Source organism: Sceloporus occidentalis, unplaced genomic scaffold (genome assembly GCF_023333645.1).
Source record: "Sceloporus occidentalis isolate IW3139 unplaced genomic scaffold, rSceOcc1.0.p SCAF_5, whole genome shotgun sequence".
NCBI classification, from domain to species: domain Eukaryota; kingdom Metazoa; phylum Chordata; class Lepidosauria; order Squamata; family Phrynosomatidae; genus Sceloporus; species Sceloporus occidentalis.
This window is the reverse complement of record NW_028316985.1, coordinates 112,736,416-112,753,177: the sequence shown is the minus strand read 5'-3', so window position 1 is coordinate 112,753,177 and position 16,762 is coordinate 112,736,416. Positions and strand designations below refer to the sequence as shown.

Genomic DNA, 16,762 nt, shown 5'->3' with positions numbered 1-16,762 from the left:
TGTGCAACTAATGTAAGCATTGATGTGTATAACCATATGGAAGCCTGATACTGTGATAAAGAATAAACCCAGAAAAATGAGTCATTCCACATGTGACAAAGGAACATTTATTTGCATGAGAGCCCTAGGAGCTTTTTACCTGGTTTAGTTGCAAGAACCTAGGACAGTGGTGGTGAACGTATGGCATGCGTGTCATCTCTGGCATGTGGAGCATGTGATACTGTGACAAAGAATCTGAGCTCTGTACCGGCTCATTCTCTTCCCCTGCCCTTCCATCCCTTCAACTGTCTCTGGGAAGGTAGTTAAAGGGCTGGGAGGGCAGGGGAAGAGGAAGAGCCAGAGAGAGCCTCTTTCCCCATCCCTTCAACTGGTTTCCTGAAGCCAGTTAAAGGCAGAGGATAGTGGAGGGAAGAAGGAGCAGGTGCGGGCCTATATCTCTTCCTCCCACCCTCCCAAACCCAGTTAAAGGAGGGAAGGCAGGGGAAGTAATGGAGCAGGTGCATGCCTGTTCCTCCCCCCTCACATACCTTTAACCTGAGAGCTATAGCCTGTTCTGTTTAATTACCAAGAATGAGCTCAAGAAAAAAACACTTTAAAAAAGCACTAAAGAAGAATACTATTACTTTTATTTTCTCTTATGACTGTGCTTGTCTTACATGAAAGCACCAATGGCTTCACAGAGCCAGAGTGGTGTAGTGGTTTAAGTGCTGGACTACAATTCTGGAGATCAGAGTTTGATCCCAGTTCAGCCATGAAACCCACTGGGTGATCTTGGGCAGGTTGCACGGCCTCCAGAGAAGGCAATGGCCAACCACCTCTAAACGAATCTTGCCAAGAAAATTACATAATAGGTTTGCCTTAGGGTCACTGTAACTTGGAAACCACTTGAAGGCACACAACACAATGTCTTCAGCCTTCTTATGCCTCTTTTTAAAAAGAGTTATTTGAAGGAGTTTTCCTATGTTATTTGTGTGTTTTTTGAAGAATGTGTTTTAGCAATTCCGAAACATAGCCATGTTAGTGTTAGTATGCAAAGGGATCTTGCTGTACCTTTGAGACTGAGTGAAAGAAGTTGTAGCACCAGATTTTGCAGACCGATCTACTTCCTCAGATACAAGTGATTTACCAAGTTGTTAAAGCATTGCTTGTTTAAAGTTACCTTTTTGAATTACTACTCTCAGAACCCCCCATCAGTGAAAATAATATTTATCTGCCTAATAACCAACCACTGTGATGGTACACATGAAGGAGGAGGAGGAAGGCAAGAAGGAAAGGAAGAAAGATTTCCAAGGATTTTGAAAAAGGACAGATTTATTATATTTGGAAATTATTCTGATTTACTGTAGGTACACATTTCAAACAACAATGCCCTTCAGGGAGACATGCTGGCAATGAAAAGGCACTTTATTTTGCAGTTTATTTGCATTGATACTGGTGCAAATGACCATTATATGGACGTATTGGAGCTTTTAGGTCATGTCAAACAATGCTCTTAATGGACTCCTTTCATAAATTCTTCTTGTGAATATTAAGAAATGTAGTCATACCAGTGCATGTCACAACTTGTCATTTGCTTGCAAGTGTGTGCAATTTGAGTTCCATGTTAATTTGCACTTAGTCACACTTAAGACTGCAGCATAAAAATCCCTTGCTTTTGTGTGGTTTCATCTTAGAGCAAGAATGTCTTGTGCTTGTAAGCTACAGCGTGCTTGTTTCTGGCAGGTCAGTGCTGAAAATTAACACTTGTCAGAATTAGTAGTAAGGAAGCTGATGCACTTTAGCTGCGTGGGTAAACTGACACTTTATTGCTGTGTATACATACAGCACATAGGTGGAAGGGGGAGAAGCACCATTAGGCTTTGGTGGAAAGAATGAATAATTAAACCAAATGTCTGCAGGGCAGAAACCTGTAGCTGCTTAGAAGGTTTGATGAAATTTGGGAGTATTTAGCCTATAATAATAATCACTAATTTTTTAAAAAAAACACACACCAAGGTTTATAAAAATACATAAAACTAGAGCTAAAGCTAATGTTCTTCTGCTTTGATTTTTGGGTAGAAATCAACAATTATAGTGTACATGTTACTTCCAAAGTGCACACATACTGATCTTTTTTTTCCTCGTTTATTTTTCTAATATTGTAAGGCACCATCCAATCTCCTTAACCTCCTGGGCTGTGACAATTTCCACATTCCTAAATTTAATCAGGAGTGACTGAACTGTGGGTGGGAAGACGTCACAACAGTATATGCATTCAATCAAATGTAGCTCAATGATGCTGCCACTGAGTTCAGTGTAAATGAACAAGCAAACACCTTTGCCTGGAGTAATCCTCTCACCCCACTACCCATCCTCCAAAAAATTGAAAAGGGGAGCTTTTTTTTTTTTTTTTGGCACTGCTGAAAAGGCAAGCCTCATTAGTAGTTTTGGCCAATAATAATAGCTAATTAAAATCCTTAAAAAGCAGAGCTTTCCCTCCAGTCCATCTGCCTTGGTCCAGGCCTCAGAGGGAGAGAAGAACTGATCCACTTCCCCACCACCACTCTCTTCTCCTTTTGTGTCGTGTCTTTTTAGATTGTAAGCCTGTGGGCAGGGAACCATCTAATTAAAAATAATAATTGTAAGCCGTTCTGATAGCCTTTAGGGCTAAAGAGCGGGGTATAAATGCCATAATAATAATAATAATAATAATAATAATAATAATAATTGACAATTTTACAGGTTTGCTTTGTGAATAGTGGAATGTCCTAGACCATGTAAGCCTTGGAGGATCAAGAAAATTCCTCTATGATCTGGAAGTGTGTCAGGATAAAAATTCAACATACTTTTTCATTACTGCCCTAAAGGGACTATATTAATCAAGGTTGTCCTCTTTTTATTTCAAGTGGAAGAGAATCTAAGTGCTTTCTGTGTGAAAGAACAATTGTTGTTTAACAATTGTTTTTGGTAATCTTTACAGCTGCGCCGCCACCATCTCTGCAAATAGAAAAAAGAAACTATCTTGGCAAGAAGGAGCAGCATCTCACAATGGGGGACGGGGCGGAAAGAGACCTCAGGTTTGGTGAAACTACTTTATACAAAATACATACTTTTAAAATTAAAGAGCAGCCAAGGAATTCATGATCGGTACCAGAACTGGACTGAGCCAACAGTCTGTTGCACACAAAGGTCTATTCCTGATTGCCCCAAGTTTTCTTCATGTCAGCAGCCATGAAAGAATCATTTTGCTGCTGTTGTAAACACAATAAAGGGTGGAAGTTTGAAGTCTGTTGCAAATCACCCAGAGACCTGCCAGTAAATCTTGATCTATTATCTGTTCACTTTGGTGTAGTCAGCTGGCACAAAAGCATTAGTCTGGGTGATGTGAGTACCTTAGCAGTGTTTTGGAGAAAGCACAGTGATGGGTAGCACAGTGGCTTCTCTTGCTAAGTAAGTCACCCAGTGATAATATATTCTTTCCAGTTGTGGATGTACTGGGCAAAGATCCTAACTGTTGTCCTTAAAGGCTGGGCCCCCAGTATAGCATTTCAAACAACTGGAGAGATCCTTAGGAATATCCTAGTTGTCATCTAATAACCCTCCTCCTCCTCTGAATCTTCTCCTGCTGTGGCAGCCTCAAGTGCTGCCAGAGCCTCAGCTACATCTGCATCCTCCACCTCTAGTTCTCCGTTAACCTCTTCATGGCCATCATATTTGGCTTCAGACACTGCACCTGCCTTGGTACCTGGAGACATGATATCACTGGCCATTTTGTCCTCAAAACAAGGATTTAATAGGCCTGTCCTACATGTTTTTCCTCTTGAATCACAGCTTTTAGACTCCCGTGATGACAGGTCTCTACTATGTTGGCTCACATCTGTGCATTCTGTGCTTTGCTCTGCATGAGTGTGATGGCTTGATGGGTTCTTGCTTTTGACAGCTCTTAGTTTGCCAATGTCACTGGGATCACTGGGTCCAGACAGATTGCTTTGGCCATCCTGTATGGCACCTTGAATGGAAGAAGTGTTTTCATCTGCGCACTGAGATTCCTTAAGGTGGACAGTTTGTGCTGTTCCTAACAATAGCTTTGGCGGACCTTCATTCTTTATGGTTTCATGGTTATCATAAGTCTGTGGTTCAGAAACCCTTTTAATTGAAGAATTGGATAATTCATTGGAGTATAAATGTGCACTGTTGATCTCTTTACTTTGGTTTGTGTTGAGATTGGGGTAGGAATGGATACCATTGCACTTTTCAGTAGAGTTCCCAAGCCCTTCCTCATGAAGAGCAGTTCCTCTGTGGTTTTGAACAGCATCTTTAGTGCTGTTTAATTTGTTCCTGTTTGCTGCTGTTTGTACCTCAGAATTCTGCAATTCGTTTTTGTGTACTGGAATGTCATTGATGAGTTTGCTTTTGAATTTGCCTCCATCTTGCTCATCAAATTTGCAGTTGGTTATTTCAGTGATGTAGTCAGATGTCTGCACTTCTTGGGGATCAAAGATGTAGCTGGAGAGAGTTTGAAAGTACCAGTTAGCACCAGTTAGTATTTTCTTTCTCTAATGGAAAGAAAACAAAACAGATACATCTAGTTGCATTCTTCAAACCTAATACCTGAGTCCCAAGATTCAGCAGTATTTATAATCCAGGGCAGGTGGTGGTACCCTGATGTTTTCTAGATGTTTTTGAATTACAAATTCCACAAACCCCATCCCTCATAGCTAATGGACAGAGATTAAGATTCGTTGAAATGCAGTAGTGATCTATGAAGGCTTTGTTGACATCATCCTGCCTTAGCTATTGCTGATGGTGGCATGGTTGCTATGTGTGCAGTTTGGAAAGTAGGGCTAGATATCACCACCTATTTTTGTCTCTGGGAAGATTGGGGCAAGTTCTCCTCACATCGACAGCAGAAACACCTGCAGTTTCAGGCTCTTTTGGCACCCATTTTCCAGTTCCTCCATGCCACAGTAGAAAAAAAAGCAGGTGCTGGAAGCACATGGCTGTTGGCTTTTTTAAGTGCCTCACTTGCTTTCAAATGTCCTGAGGTGGGGATCTTTGCTTCAAGCAATGTTCCTTTACTCCAAAGATGCAAGGCATTTTTTTAAAGGCAGCAGCCACACTTCCTTTGCATGGAAAGTGAGGCTGCCACCTTTTACAAAAATGCTCCCTCTCAGAATCCCTGGAAGCAAGCACAGCATTTTAAAAAAGGGAGCAGGTATGCTTGCTTCAGTTGGAGGAGAGAATATATGGCTGTGACTTCCCTCCTTGTTCAAGCAAAGTGAGCAGTTTGCTAGCTCTTGAAAAATGCCATGTTAATACCTGGGAGGAAGAAGAGGATTGCTGATGAAATTCAGTAATAAATTGTGATATCTGAATGGGTGACTGAGACAGACAGTAGAAGGAATGGGAGTAACTGGGAGGTACTAGGGCTGCAAATAAGGGTTTCATGGATTGCTTGTGGTTCACAGTCTGCAGAATTTCCACACTTTGTCTTGTTTCTGCTGCTTGTATGGATGGGGCTGTTTAAACTAGGTACTGTATATGCTAAGGATGCATCATTTGCCATGGTACTATTCGAATTACCTTTAGAAAAATCATTCTCCCTCCCCCTTAAAAAATTAGCCTGCCCCCAATTAATGCAGAATCTGCCCTCACCTTTGTAACATTTTACAGCACCTGCACCCCATCTGGATTCTTCTTGTTTAATATCTGAAAAGACAGACAGAAAGGGATAGAAGGGATCAGGTACTTCATGTATAGTATAAAGTATGACCAATTGAAAAAAAACAGTTGTTTGCTCTCTATTTCCCCAAGTCTTCACCTTCATTTTAATAGAACTGTATGGATCAGAAAAAAATCTAAGGATTTTGGAAGGACGTAGAAAAGAAATGGGTGGCTAAGGGCTGAACAGACTGCCCCTAAGGGATTGCCTGCAGCTGCCTCTTTCTTTGCTGGATTGGGGCTGTGGCGTGTAGTTGCCACTGCTCCAATCCAGAGAAGAAAGTGGCAGCTGCAGGCAGTCCCTTAGGGGAGGTCTGTTCAGCCCTTAATCACCCATTTCTCTTCTACATCCTTCCAAAATCCATGGATTGGGGTAGTGGCAACTACACGCCACACCCCAATCTGGCTTTTCCATGGCACAAAAAAAAAAAAAGGAGCTGCAAAAAAGTGGCTGCTTTTTGTGCTGCAGAAATGGCACCATAGCCACCGCCAGTGTAGTTTTTCAGCACTCCTTTGACATTGCACCATTTGGACACAGCACCAGAGGAGTGCTGTGAAGCTGCCCACTGTGTGGTCGGATGCATGGTGTGACTGCGGCATCAGGGCAGCATCGGGGCATGTGTTTGGTGGATGCCACGCCCCCAATCTGCCCCCAGGCTGTCAGGGCCCCGAGAGAACAAAATATTTCAAGTTTATTATCATGGATGAGAAAAGCAAGGGTGTTTCCCTGTTACTAAATACAGTAAAACTAGAAACTGAGAGTTGTTTCCTTGGTTAAATATTAACCAGCACCATCTTGCACTCAACCTGACAAAAGGAATTGAAATTAAATATAAACTCTTCCTGAAAAGAGAGGTAGGAGCAGGGAAAAGCACATTCAGCTTCTATGATTACAAGTGTATGGCAATTACAGCACTGCAACTTACTTTGCAGCCATTCACCCACTCTTATTAAATAATTGCTGCCCATTTTGTGTGGTGAAGGTGTTGTTTCTCTACAATACAAGCCATGTTTTGAACAGATATCGGGGAGATATTCCAAATACAGATGATGAGACGGGTTCATTTGGAAGAGAAGAAGAAAAACGACAACCGCAGATAGCTGAGCACTTGGTGTGTACCATGTTTCGCCACTTAGTGGCTTTTGTCCGAAATGAAATGTAGCGTTTCAGGCTTCCAAACCTGAAAAGCTTGTCAAAGCTTCCTGAGAACCTTTTGGAAAGTATTTAATCCAGTCAGATGGTCAAGACAAAAGAGTCTTGGAAAAAAGAGCAGGACTTTTCATAAGCCTTTTCCCTGAACTAAAATACCTGGACTTCTGAGTAACTGTATGTTTGCCTGGAAGTTAATCATTTCACAAAGCTGCAATGCTGACCTACATTTCTTCCCATCATAAAGCTAACAAATTGTGTTATCATCCTTCCATCAGAGATGCAACTAGGCAGAGGGTGGCATGGACTTCTCTGCACCACCTCTGACCTACTGCCTCAGCCCTTTGACTCACAAAAGTTCCCAGATACAGCTGGACCTATTCACAAACATACATTTATTTTATTTGTACTTCCTATTCATATGAGAAGGACACTGTTTATGGTTAGTGAGATCACAGTTCTTAGTATAGAGCCTGACTAACTGTGGACATATTTACACTACAGACTTAAAACTGGCTTAATAGTTATTGTCTCTACGCTGAGAAATGGCACCCATGTGACCTGTGTAAGAGGGTCTTATTTTTGGATGGCTGTCCAATTTCGAGAGAAAGAAACCTTGATGTTACCCCATGAAGTTACAACAGTAATTATTTCTTAAATTTGCATTTGTATATATAAATCAGGGCATGCAACTTTTATGCAATTTGTGCCACCTTTTAGGGGGGCATTTCCCCATGTATAACTGGCCACTATAATTTGGTGTTTGGAGTCTACATTTGTCATCACTTGAGAGAATTTAGAAAGACTTCCCATTCCTTCCCAGTTGGTATTCTGGGATAATCATCATGTATATTCTTGTGTGTTAATTTCTGGCTTTGGAGGGGTGCATTGTTTGACTTTCCGAGTTTCTTGTCAAATTATTCTTTTCTAGTTTGAGGGATTAGGAGATCAGAAGTTGGCATGACAGATTGTTACCTAGAAAGAAAGCCCCCTTAACTGTAGCAAAACACTTCCTCACAAGGGAAAATTGTGGACAAGCTAAAATTGTAAACAATGTGGAATCCATGCTAAATTCTGATTTATGGTAACCCTGAGGCAATTCTATCATGGGGTCTTCTGGGCAAGATTTGTTCAAAGAGGGTGTGATTTACATATGATCATCCAGTGGGTTTCTATGGCTGAGCAGGGCTTCAAACCCTGGTCTCTAGACTCCTAGTCCAATGCTCAAACTATTACATCATGCTGGGTCAACTAAAAAAATCCTACTTACCAATAAATCAGTGGGAGCTGGAGAATCATGATTTAATGTCTGGATGAGCAATGGCACCTGTAATAGTAATTATGGAACTTGGTTAGAAAATATCTTTCTATTGTATGCAGATGGTCCCCCATACGCAGAAATTCTGCACTTTGAATCCAGACATATTAGCATTTCACAAGTGAGCCTGATGAGTCCCTTAAAAGATAAAATTATACTCCTGATGATATGTCCTAATGATTCCTGTCCCACTTTAAGAAAGCAATGTTGTTTTGAGATTTCTGGATAACAGATGAGTGAAAATCAGTTTCACATTCCATAATATTAAGATTTTTTTTTCAAGTACACATTTCTTTCACTCTTTTTTGGCCTGAGTTTTCAATTTTTTAAAAAGTCCACTTGAAAATGTATATGCTTTTTTGGACATCTTCCATTATGTTTGAATTTTATTTCTCAGCTGTTTCATTTTTGTACATATTTATGATTGGAAATTTTCACTGTAAAAATCAGAAAAAATGAAACAAACAAATCATACTCCCAATTACTTTGTAGACTGCACATTTTAGTCTGAGATTTGCACTTCAGGCTGATTTATATTAAAATGCAAAGCAAATACATTTCACCATGTTCCTGTTCTTTGCATTCTAGCAGCATCACTACTGTACAAAAGCATTGGCTGGAGTCCTGTTGTGCATAACGCAAATTGCCTGAATGGGTACCTCATACCTTTAAAATTTCCTATACTTTAAAATTTCATTTAAGGAATGAATTGGTGGGGAATTGGTGGTCTTTCAGATGATCACTCTAGCTCTTTTCATCATCAGCCAAGATGAATGGTATTCAGAGGGGAAAAAACATCTGGAGAGCCTCAAGTTCTTCACTCCTGAGGAATATCTTTCCAAAGGCCATTAAATGAGTCTCTAAAGGTGAGTCTATTTCCAAAATATTCTGGCCCCAGAGCTGCCTTGAATCCCACCCCTTTACCTCTGAACTCTGAGTGATGCTGGGTGGCTGCCCGCCTCCACCACTGTTGTCATGAGTCACTCTCTCTGAGGTCGAAAATGAGGCGCCCAACATCAGTCACATTGCTGGACACCTCGTTGTGACATCAGAGATAGCAACTTATGCCAGTAGCAGTGGCATCAGGTGACACAGCAACATGTATGTGTATACAACCACTTGGTGTTGCTTCAGAGTGTTCAGATGTTCCTGGAAAATCTGGAGCAAAAGGTAAGTCTTTGTAATTTGGTTTAAGGGAGGTATGGCCCAGAGTCAGTGCGGAATTGGATTCACATCATGAAGAAAGTCCACATTCCAGTGGGGGTTTGGCCGGTGTCATGAAGGCAAAGTACCACGAGGGCTGGGGAGGGTGGTGGTTCATTTGGCCTGTGTAGATATGTCATAGATTGGCTGAGAAGGAGTCATACTCCTGTCACAACTAGTGCTATCAACTATACTACCCAGGCTGCTATAAATAGTAAATGTCCTGATTTACTAATACCCAATAAATGCTGAACCAAGGAAGAATAGCAAGGAGGCTATTTCAGAGAGTCAAGGAGTGAGTTGTGGATGCATGCTGGAAGGTATAAAGAAGCTGTAACCTGAACAAGAAGGATGAGCTAATACCATGCCTCACTGCTGGCAATCTAAGAATAGTTGCATTGTTTCCACCATGAAGGACCTCCATTCATAAATATTTGTAGTTTGCAGAGATTCTCTCCCATTTGCCATGCCATTCTTTGTGATAGTACCAGCCATGCTGCAAATGCAGGTTCAGTGCCTTATCAATTTGGTTGTGGTAGAAGTCTTGTTTGCTCATGGAGATCTTGCACTTTGCAGAGATGTGTTCTAGGTTTGAGTCACCATTCATGCAGTCAGGGCTACAGTGCCTGTTACCCCACAGTGAACTCTCCAATTCACTCATCACCTTTGTCACAGCTTCCCTATTGATAATAAGCAGTGCTGGCTTCAGGCAGCTTCTCAGTCAATATCTGTCTTCTCACTGAGACATTCTGAATAATCTTCCAGAAGAACCCAGGATGGCCTCAATTGGCAGAGCCACCCTGCTAATCTGTTTGAAGATATATGATTACTGGAAGCATTGGCATGTAGTCAATCTAGACCGGGATGGCTATCAACATTGAAAGGGCACACTCCAAAAAAATACACAACTGGAATATGCAACACACAGCCAGTTTGGACGTGAACCAATGTTATGCAGCAGTATAGCAGGTTTGACTAGTATTCTCATAGTCTGATGTCAGCAACGTACTGTTGTTGCCTTGTCGTTTTACCTCTGGACTGCAAATGCTACACTCATTAATCTTTTATTCATCTTGTGAACACAGGCATGTCACTGTTACTGTTTTACTCATCAGGAGCTCTTATCTGAAATGCTCAGGAACTGCAAAAGGTGGGAATAGCCTCAGGTCTTAAACCACTTTGCAGAAAGGTTGTTTCTTTAATATTACTGCTTTACTTAATATAAACATACACGCAAACTCACACAACTGGAAGGGACCCCAGGACCATCTAATCCAAACCCCCAGCCTGTGCAAGGATCCATCACTAAAGCACCCCTGAGGTGAGAACCTTAAAACCTCCAAAAAAGGAGTGTCTACCAGTATTTGAGATAGACTACAGTCAGCCCTTCTTATAAATGGATTTTTTATACACTGATTCAAGCATCCACGGTTTGAAAATGTTCAAAAAAAGTATAAATTTCAAATATCAAACCTTGATTTTCCATTTTTTAAAATAAGGGACACCATTTTGCTACATTATTATATTTAATGGGACTTGAGCATCCACGGATTTTGTTATCCATGGGGGATCTTGGAACCAAACCCCAGTGTATAACAAGGGTCCACTGTATTCCACGATTCCTCTTGTTCTTAATGTTTAGGTAGAATCTCTTGTAATCTGAGTCTACCAGTCTGTGGGGCTTGTCTACACCTTCCAGAATACTCTGGGATGTTCCTGAAGTGTTCTGGTCCTGAACTTGCCCCTTATCTGCTTCATAGTGAAAATGCTGCCTTCACATATGTGGTCCAAGCCACCTGCTGCCCAGGCTACTGGGGGCCTTGTTATTGCCCCAGAGCGACATGCCTGTAGTGGCAGTGTAGAGGTGGCTTAAATCTCTGCAATGATGAGACAGACTGCTTGCTGCCTCTGCCATGATGGGCACATTGCTCTGAGGCCAGAACGAGGTGCCCAGTCATGCATGGCAGTGGTGGTTGGCTTGGGACCACATAAGTAAGCCACCATCATTGCTGTGAAAAGACTGGACAACCTGCAGCAAAAGCTGAGTTAAGTAAATGTAGATTAAAGACAGTCTGGATCTGATTTGGGGGTTTCAGTATGCATCATGTAAACAAGACGTGGTAAGCCTATGGGGAGTTTAGATTATTTAGTCAGTGTAGACAAGGCCCAAGTCTTCTTCCCTGGAGCAGCAGAAAACAGATTGTATATGACAACCCTTCGGATTGATTTAAAGATGGCTATCATATCACTTGCCTAAGAAAACCCTATGAAATTCATGGGATCACCACAAATTGAAAAACCACTTGACGACACACACACACACACACACACACACACACACACACACACACACACATTATATCACTTCCCAGTCTTCTCTTCTCCAGGTTAAACATACTTAACCCACTCAACTGTTCCTCTTAGACCTTGGTTTCTAGACATTTTATCATCTTCATCTCTCCTCTGATCATATTGTCAATGTCCTTCTTAAGCCGAGGAGACCATAGCTGGTAATACTATTCCTGTGAGATATGGACAATGCAGAATACAGTGATAATATTACTTTCCTTGTTCTGGACACTACAGTTTTGTTGATGCAACCTACTAATCATTTGAATCTTTTAAAAAATGACATGGGTTGACAGCTTAAGTTGCTTTGCTGCATCAGGCCACAGCTCTCTTTAGTATTTAGGACACCAGATAGCTTCAGTTTGTGAGTCAGAGGCAACAGCCGTCCTTCTTTGTTTCCCCCCACTATTTGGTATTTAGTACTATACTGCCTCTGAACATGGAGGGTCCATTCAGCTCCTCATCACTGATAAGCTTATTTGTAATGAGTTTAATATTATATATAGGCCTGAATCCAATTGCTAGTCCCAACTAAAACAGACCCACTGATTAAACTGCTGAATGTTCAGTAAACATTATAGTAAATTCCACTGATTGACTAGATCTACTTTAGTTGGGATAAGCAATTGATTTCAGCTATATATTGTATCTGCCTTTCAACGTAATGCCTGCCACTATATCTTGTGCACATTGTTTGCTGTGTCATTCTAAATTCAGTTATTAATCACAGATAAAGAAAACCCATCAGATCATTGCAACTTCCATCAGCAGTGACTTAACATGTCCCATTCATTCAGTGTCTCTACTTTACTTGGGACTAGTACTGGAATTTAGCTGTATACAGTTACACATGTTCTGCACAGGTTTTGGCTGCTCCTGTGAAGATGCCATTTATGAATAGAGATATCAAGGTTAACTTATTTGACTCTAATAGCGAAGACTAAAAAATGTCAAAGGTTTTCTCCCTGCTGAGAGACAATAACTTTTCACAAATTGGTGACAATTTGGTGCAGTTTATTCAACCAAAAGCATTATGTTTTGTTCAGGTATATTTCTACGCCTCCCCCCAAATGTTGCTTTTTGTGCAAAATACAATCTTGTATACACAAAACCTTTGCACAAAAGTGTATAATGTACAGAGATCTTATAATGTGTTCAGACATCTTTTCTAAATGACGTCGAGAAAGTCTGTGAATATTACTTTCAGTCTATCTGTGAGAAAAAGTGCTTCCCACTGATGGATACTGTTGATCTTTGAAAACATCAGAGATGCCATATAGCTTTCAAGTGGTGTTGCTTCTCCAAAACAGCCATCTTGTAAAAGAAGGTGGCTCGAAGCACCACACAGAGTGTTAACTAGGCTGAAATATCAATATGATTACCAGCCCCACTATGAATACTTCAATGCCAACTCCAGGAAATATATTTGGCTATGCAGCACCCGGAAACAAGTGTATTTTTATCTATAACCTTCCTGCATTTACTGTAATATGACAGAACACTGTAAATAAACAATAGGGGTCTTTTAGGAAGACTTCATGCAGATAACATGCCAGACATTGCAAGTAATCAATAACAGGCTATTAAAAGACTGAATAACACTTTGTAAATTTCCTCCCTTAGTTCAAAAGCCTTTCCAAGACAGAGCCCAATAGAACACACTGTGAAATTATCTGAATGTTTCAGAGCAGCCAGCTTTTCAAGGGAAAAACAAGCAAACAAATGGTTTCTGCTACTAACGTCCACATCTGAGAGGTTAGCCTGACACCATGTCAATCTTGAAGGACAGTAGCATGGTCAGGGTTCCATGTTGCCAGCTTGCAAAGTGAGCATTTGCAGCTAATGAGTGACTCTTGCCCTTCAGAATAGCAGCATTCTGTCCATTTTAGAAACATAGAAGGAGCGGAGCAGAATATGCCAGTGACTTGATTTCTTTTATTTGCATGATCCATGGCACAGAATTTCTGACCTCCATGTATGGGCACGAAAGCTGGACAGTGAAGAAAGCTAACAGGAAGACAATCAATGAATCTGAAATGCGGTGCTGGAAGAAAGGTCTACAGATATCAAGGACTGCTAAAATGACAAATGAAATATTCTTCAAGCAAATAAAGCCTGAACTGACCTAGAAGCCAATATAACTAAAGTGAGACTGTTTGTTGTACTTCAAACATATCATAAAAAGCCATGAAAAAGACAATAAATCTTGATAAAACAGAAGGCAGAAGCAAAAGAGGAAGACTGCATTACAGGTGGCTAGACTCAATGAAAGGAGCCACAGCCCTGCATTTGCAAGACCTGAGCAGGGCCGGAGGTTTCTTATTCATAGATAATGGCTTGATGGCAGATAATAACAACACATATATAGCAGTTTGGTAGTGACATTGAGGAAAAAACATCCCGTTTTTATACCAGAGCTTTTACTTTAAGTGATTGAGAAAGGATGCAAGGGGAGGGGGAGAAAAAAAAGTGAAGACACAAACACAGCCATGCCTACCTTGTAAGTGAGAAGACTAAGGTAAACTTAAAATAGTTGACATCAGGTGGAAAACTTTTGCCCTGCCACATATCTGGGTTTCCTACCAACCCCAGATTATGGGAGTTGTAGTCCCAAACATCTGGAAAGCTTCTTCACTCGTGATTTGAATGTAAGACATTAAAACAATGTCAGTTATTCTATTACATGTTTGCTTGGTTTCTCACCTGGAGCATTTCCTTGATATCACATACTGGATGCAGTGATCCATGCTTTGGTAATCTTCAAGATGGAATACTCTCATGTTCATTTGTACTGCTCCAGCTTTGGCTTATCTTTGAAGCCCCAAATGGTTTGGAAGTTGTGTTGTCTAAAGGAGCACCTCTTCTTAGATTTATCTCCTTATGTGTTAATGGAAATATGTTTTCCTTCAACAAAATAAGTTTTTCTCTCTCTTTAGGGTACCAATTTTGGAATATCCTTTCTTAGGAGATATAGCTGGTGCAACACTGTATTCTTTCTTGCCTTTTAAATTTTTAATATTTAAATTTAAATTTACATTGTTACCTAGTTGAAAAGTTTTTATGACTTTCATGTATTTGTGTTTCAGTTTACACTGTTTTTCAAAGAAACATCCATGCTAGCCTATTTCAGCATCAAATGGAACAGAAGCACCATTGAGACTGATTTATTTTAGCATGAGCTTTCATGCATATAAAATGGAAGTGCCTTTGAAGAAAGGGATTGATATCCATGAAAGCTCATGCTAAAATAAAGCAGCCTCCAAGGTTCTGCTTGATTCCTTTTTCAGTCTGAGGTTTATAAAAGGTTTATTATATTAAATACTTTATTTTTGTGTATACCACCATGATGTGTTGGAAATAGTTTAGAGTTTATGGAAGTTGCAGTCACACACATCTGGAAGGCACCAGGATGAAGTAAGGCAGTTAAAGTGAACTTTTCATTATCGTAGGTTTCTGTGTGGATTCTAATCCTCTCATTATTTCGTATACCATCTCTCATAGCTTTTAAATATTATCTCCTTGTTTGATTTTAACATTCATCCAGACAGCTTATCCAAAAGAACAACAAAGCAAAACAGAAAACATCATCTCCAGCCCAAGAATTCCAGTGCAGGGTAAGCTAAAAGATACAAAAAAGCCCCACACCCACAAGATTGTTTGTAGGTGCAGAACCAAGAATATTCCACAATATCCAAACACCCAATGCCAAAAAAACATGTTTCAATGAAATGCAACATTTATTCTGAGTTGCTCGAAGTACTTTTCGTAAAAAGAAAAAGAAAAAGAATGCATCCCAAATGTTGAAGATTTGTTTGGACAATTTTTCTCAAAGATTTTTTTCCTGCTAAAACCGCCTTATACATGGAAGGTGAAACTGGGGGACATTATTTACAACTCTTCAAGTGACACTGTCACAAAATGTCTGCCATCAGTGCTTAGATCTGTCTGAGTTCTGCAAGAAAATGTGACTCTGGGCCCAAATGTCTCATCTGTAAGGATAAAATTTTTTTAAATGATTTATCTGTTAGTCATCTTGCACCCTGTTCTTCAACTGAAAAGCAGAATTGAAATCATCTAACATAATTTTTTTAAAGGCTCCTATTTGATCACCTCTACCATCATAAAAAGAACCGGGGAGATAGCCCAAGCTTTTGTTGAACAGCATCAGCCATGGAGAACATTCTGAAAGCAAACAGATTAAGAGAGTTTCAGACCTTTTATTTAGGTTGGCAGGGCTCTGGTGCCTTTGACATTTGCATGAAAGTTAGTAGTATAACAGACTACAGCTTTCTGCATTAGGGAGTGGGCATGCTAGTGATAGTTTCCAACTGTTACATAGACATCAAAGCTTGCAGATATACAGGAAAGCTTGCAAATGTACAGGGGCCCAGCTGGGAAAAGAAGGCTGGCAACCGCACAAAGGAACAGCTAATTTTCAGTGGCAGCTGGTGGTTCCCATGTCAGTGAATCCACTGCGGGTTTTAGTCTAAACTTTAAAGGAATTGTCCAAGATGCTGAGTGTGGTTTGGGGATAGGCTTTGGCACTGTGGAAATCTCTTTTTGAAGTTAGGAGTACAGTGTGGAGCAGGTTCATTGCCCCCAGTGACATGGAAGTTGCTAGGTGATCCAGCTGGATTTATCATGGGATCACTGCTTTATATCTTGTTCTGTGTTCTGCATTGAAGTGTGATTAGAAGTTGTCTTTGCATCAACTGGTGGTTCCCTTGAGAAAGCCAAATTAGACATAGGAATGGAAAAGGACAAAGGACTGTCGCTAAAACACATAGTGTTTAAGTTACTTCCACTACTCAGTCTTCTTTTAGGAACTGCAATGAAATTTCACAGTTTGTCGCTGCTGAAGAATGCTATCACAACTGGATGCTGCAAGGCAAAACCAGTTATGAGTGTTTTGTCAGCAGTTACAACAATACTTAACTGGTTGCTATTTATCTAGAAAGGTAGCTTTGCTGTCAGTCACATTTACCCTAGTTTAGATTTGGGGGTTCGGGCCAAACAGTCGCACACGCCAGACGTTGCACAGA

At 40.5% G+C, this 16,762-nt stretch overlaps 1 protein-coding gene across 2 annotated transcripts in view; it reads right to left on the bottom strand.

The window, feature by feature from the left end:
• Nucleotides 1–1,310: 1,310 nt before the first annotated feature.
• Nucleotides 1,311–16,762, bottom strand: part of PGCKA1 (PDCD10 and GCKIII kinases associated 1) — a 55,797-nt gene continuing 40,345 nt past the window's right edge. For both annotated transcript variants that reach the window (XM_089526939.1, XM_089526940.1), the window contains exons 2-4: nt 8,121–8,177; nt 5,635–5,688; nt 1,311–4,485 (exon numbers count right to left, since the gene is read on the bottom strand). In XM_089526939.1, the coding sequence (XP_089383065.1) occupies nt 3,570–4,485; nt 5,635–5,666 (948 nt within the window). In that variant the 5' untranslated portion in view covers nt 5,667–5,688; nt 8,121–8,177 and the 3' untranslated portion in view covers nt 1,311–3,569. The remainder of the gene's footprint in view (nt 4,486–5,634; nt 5,689–8,120; nt 8,178–16,762) is intronic.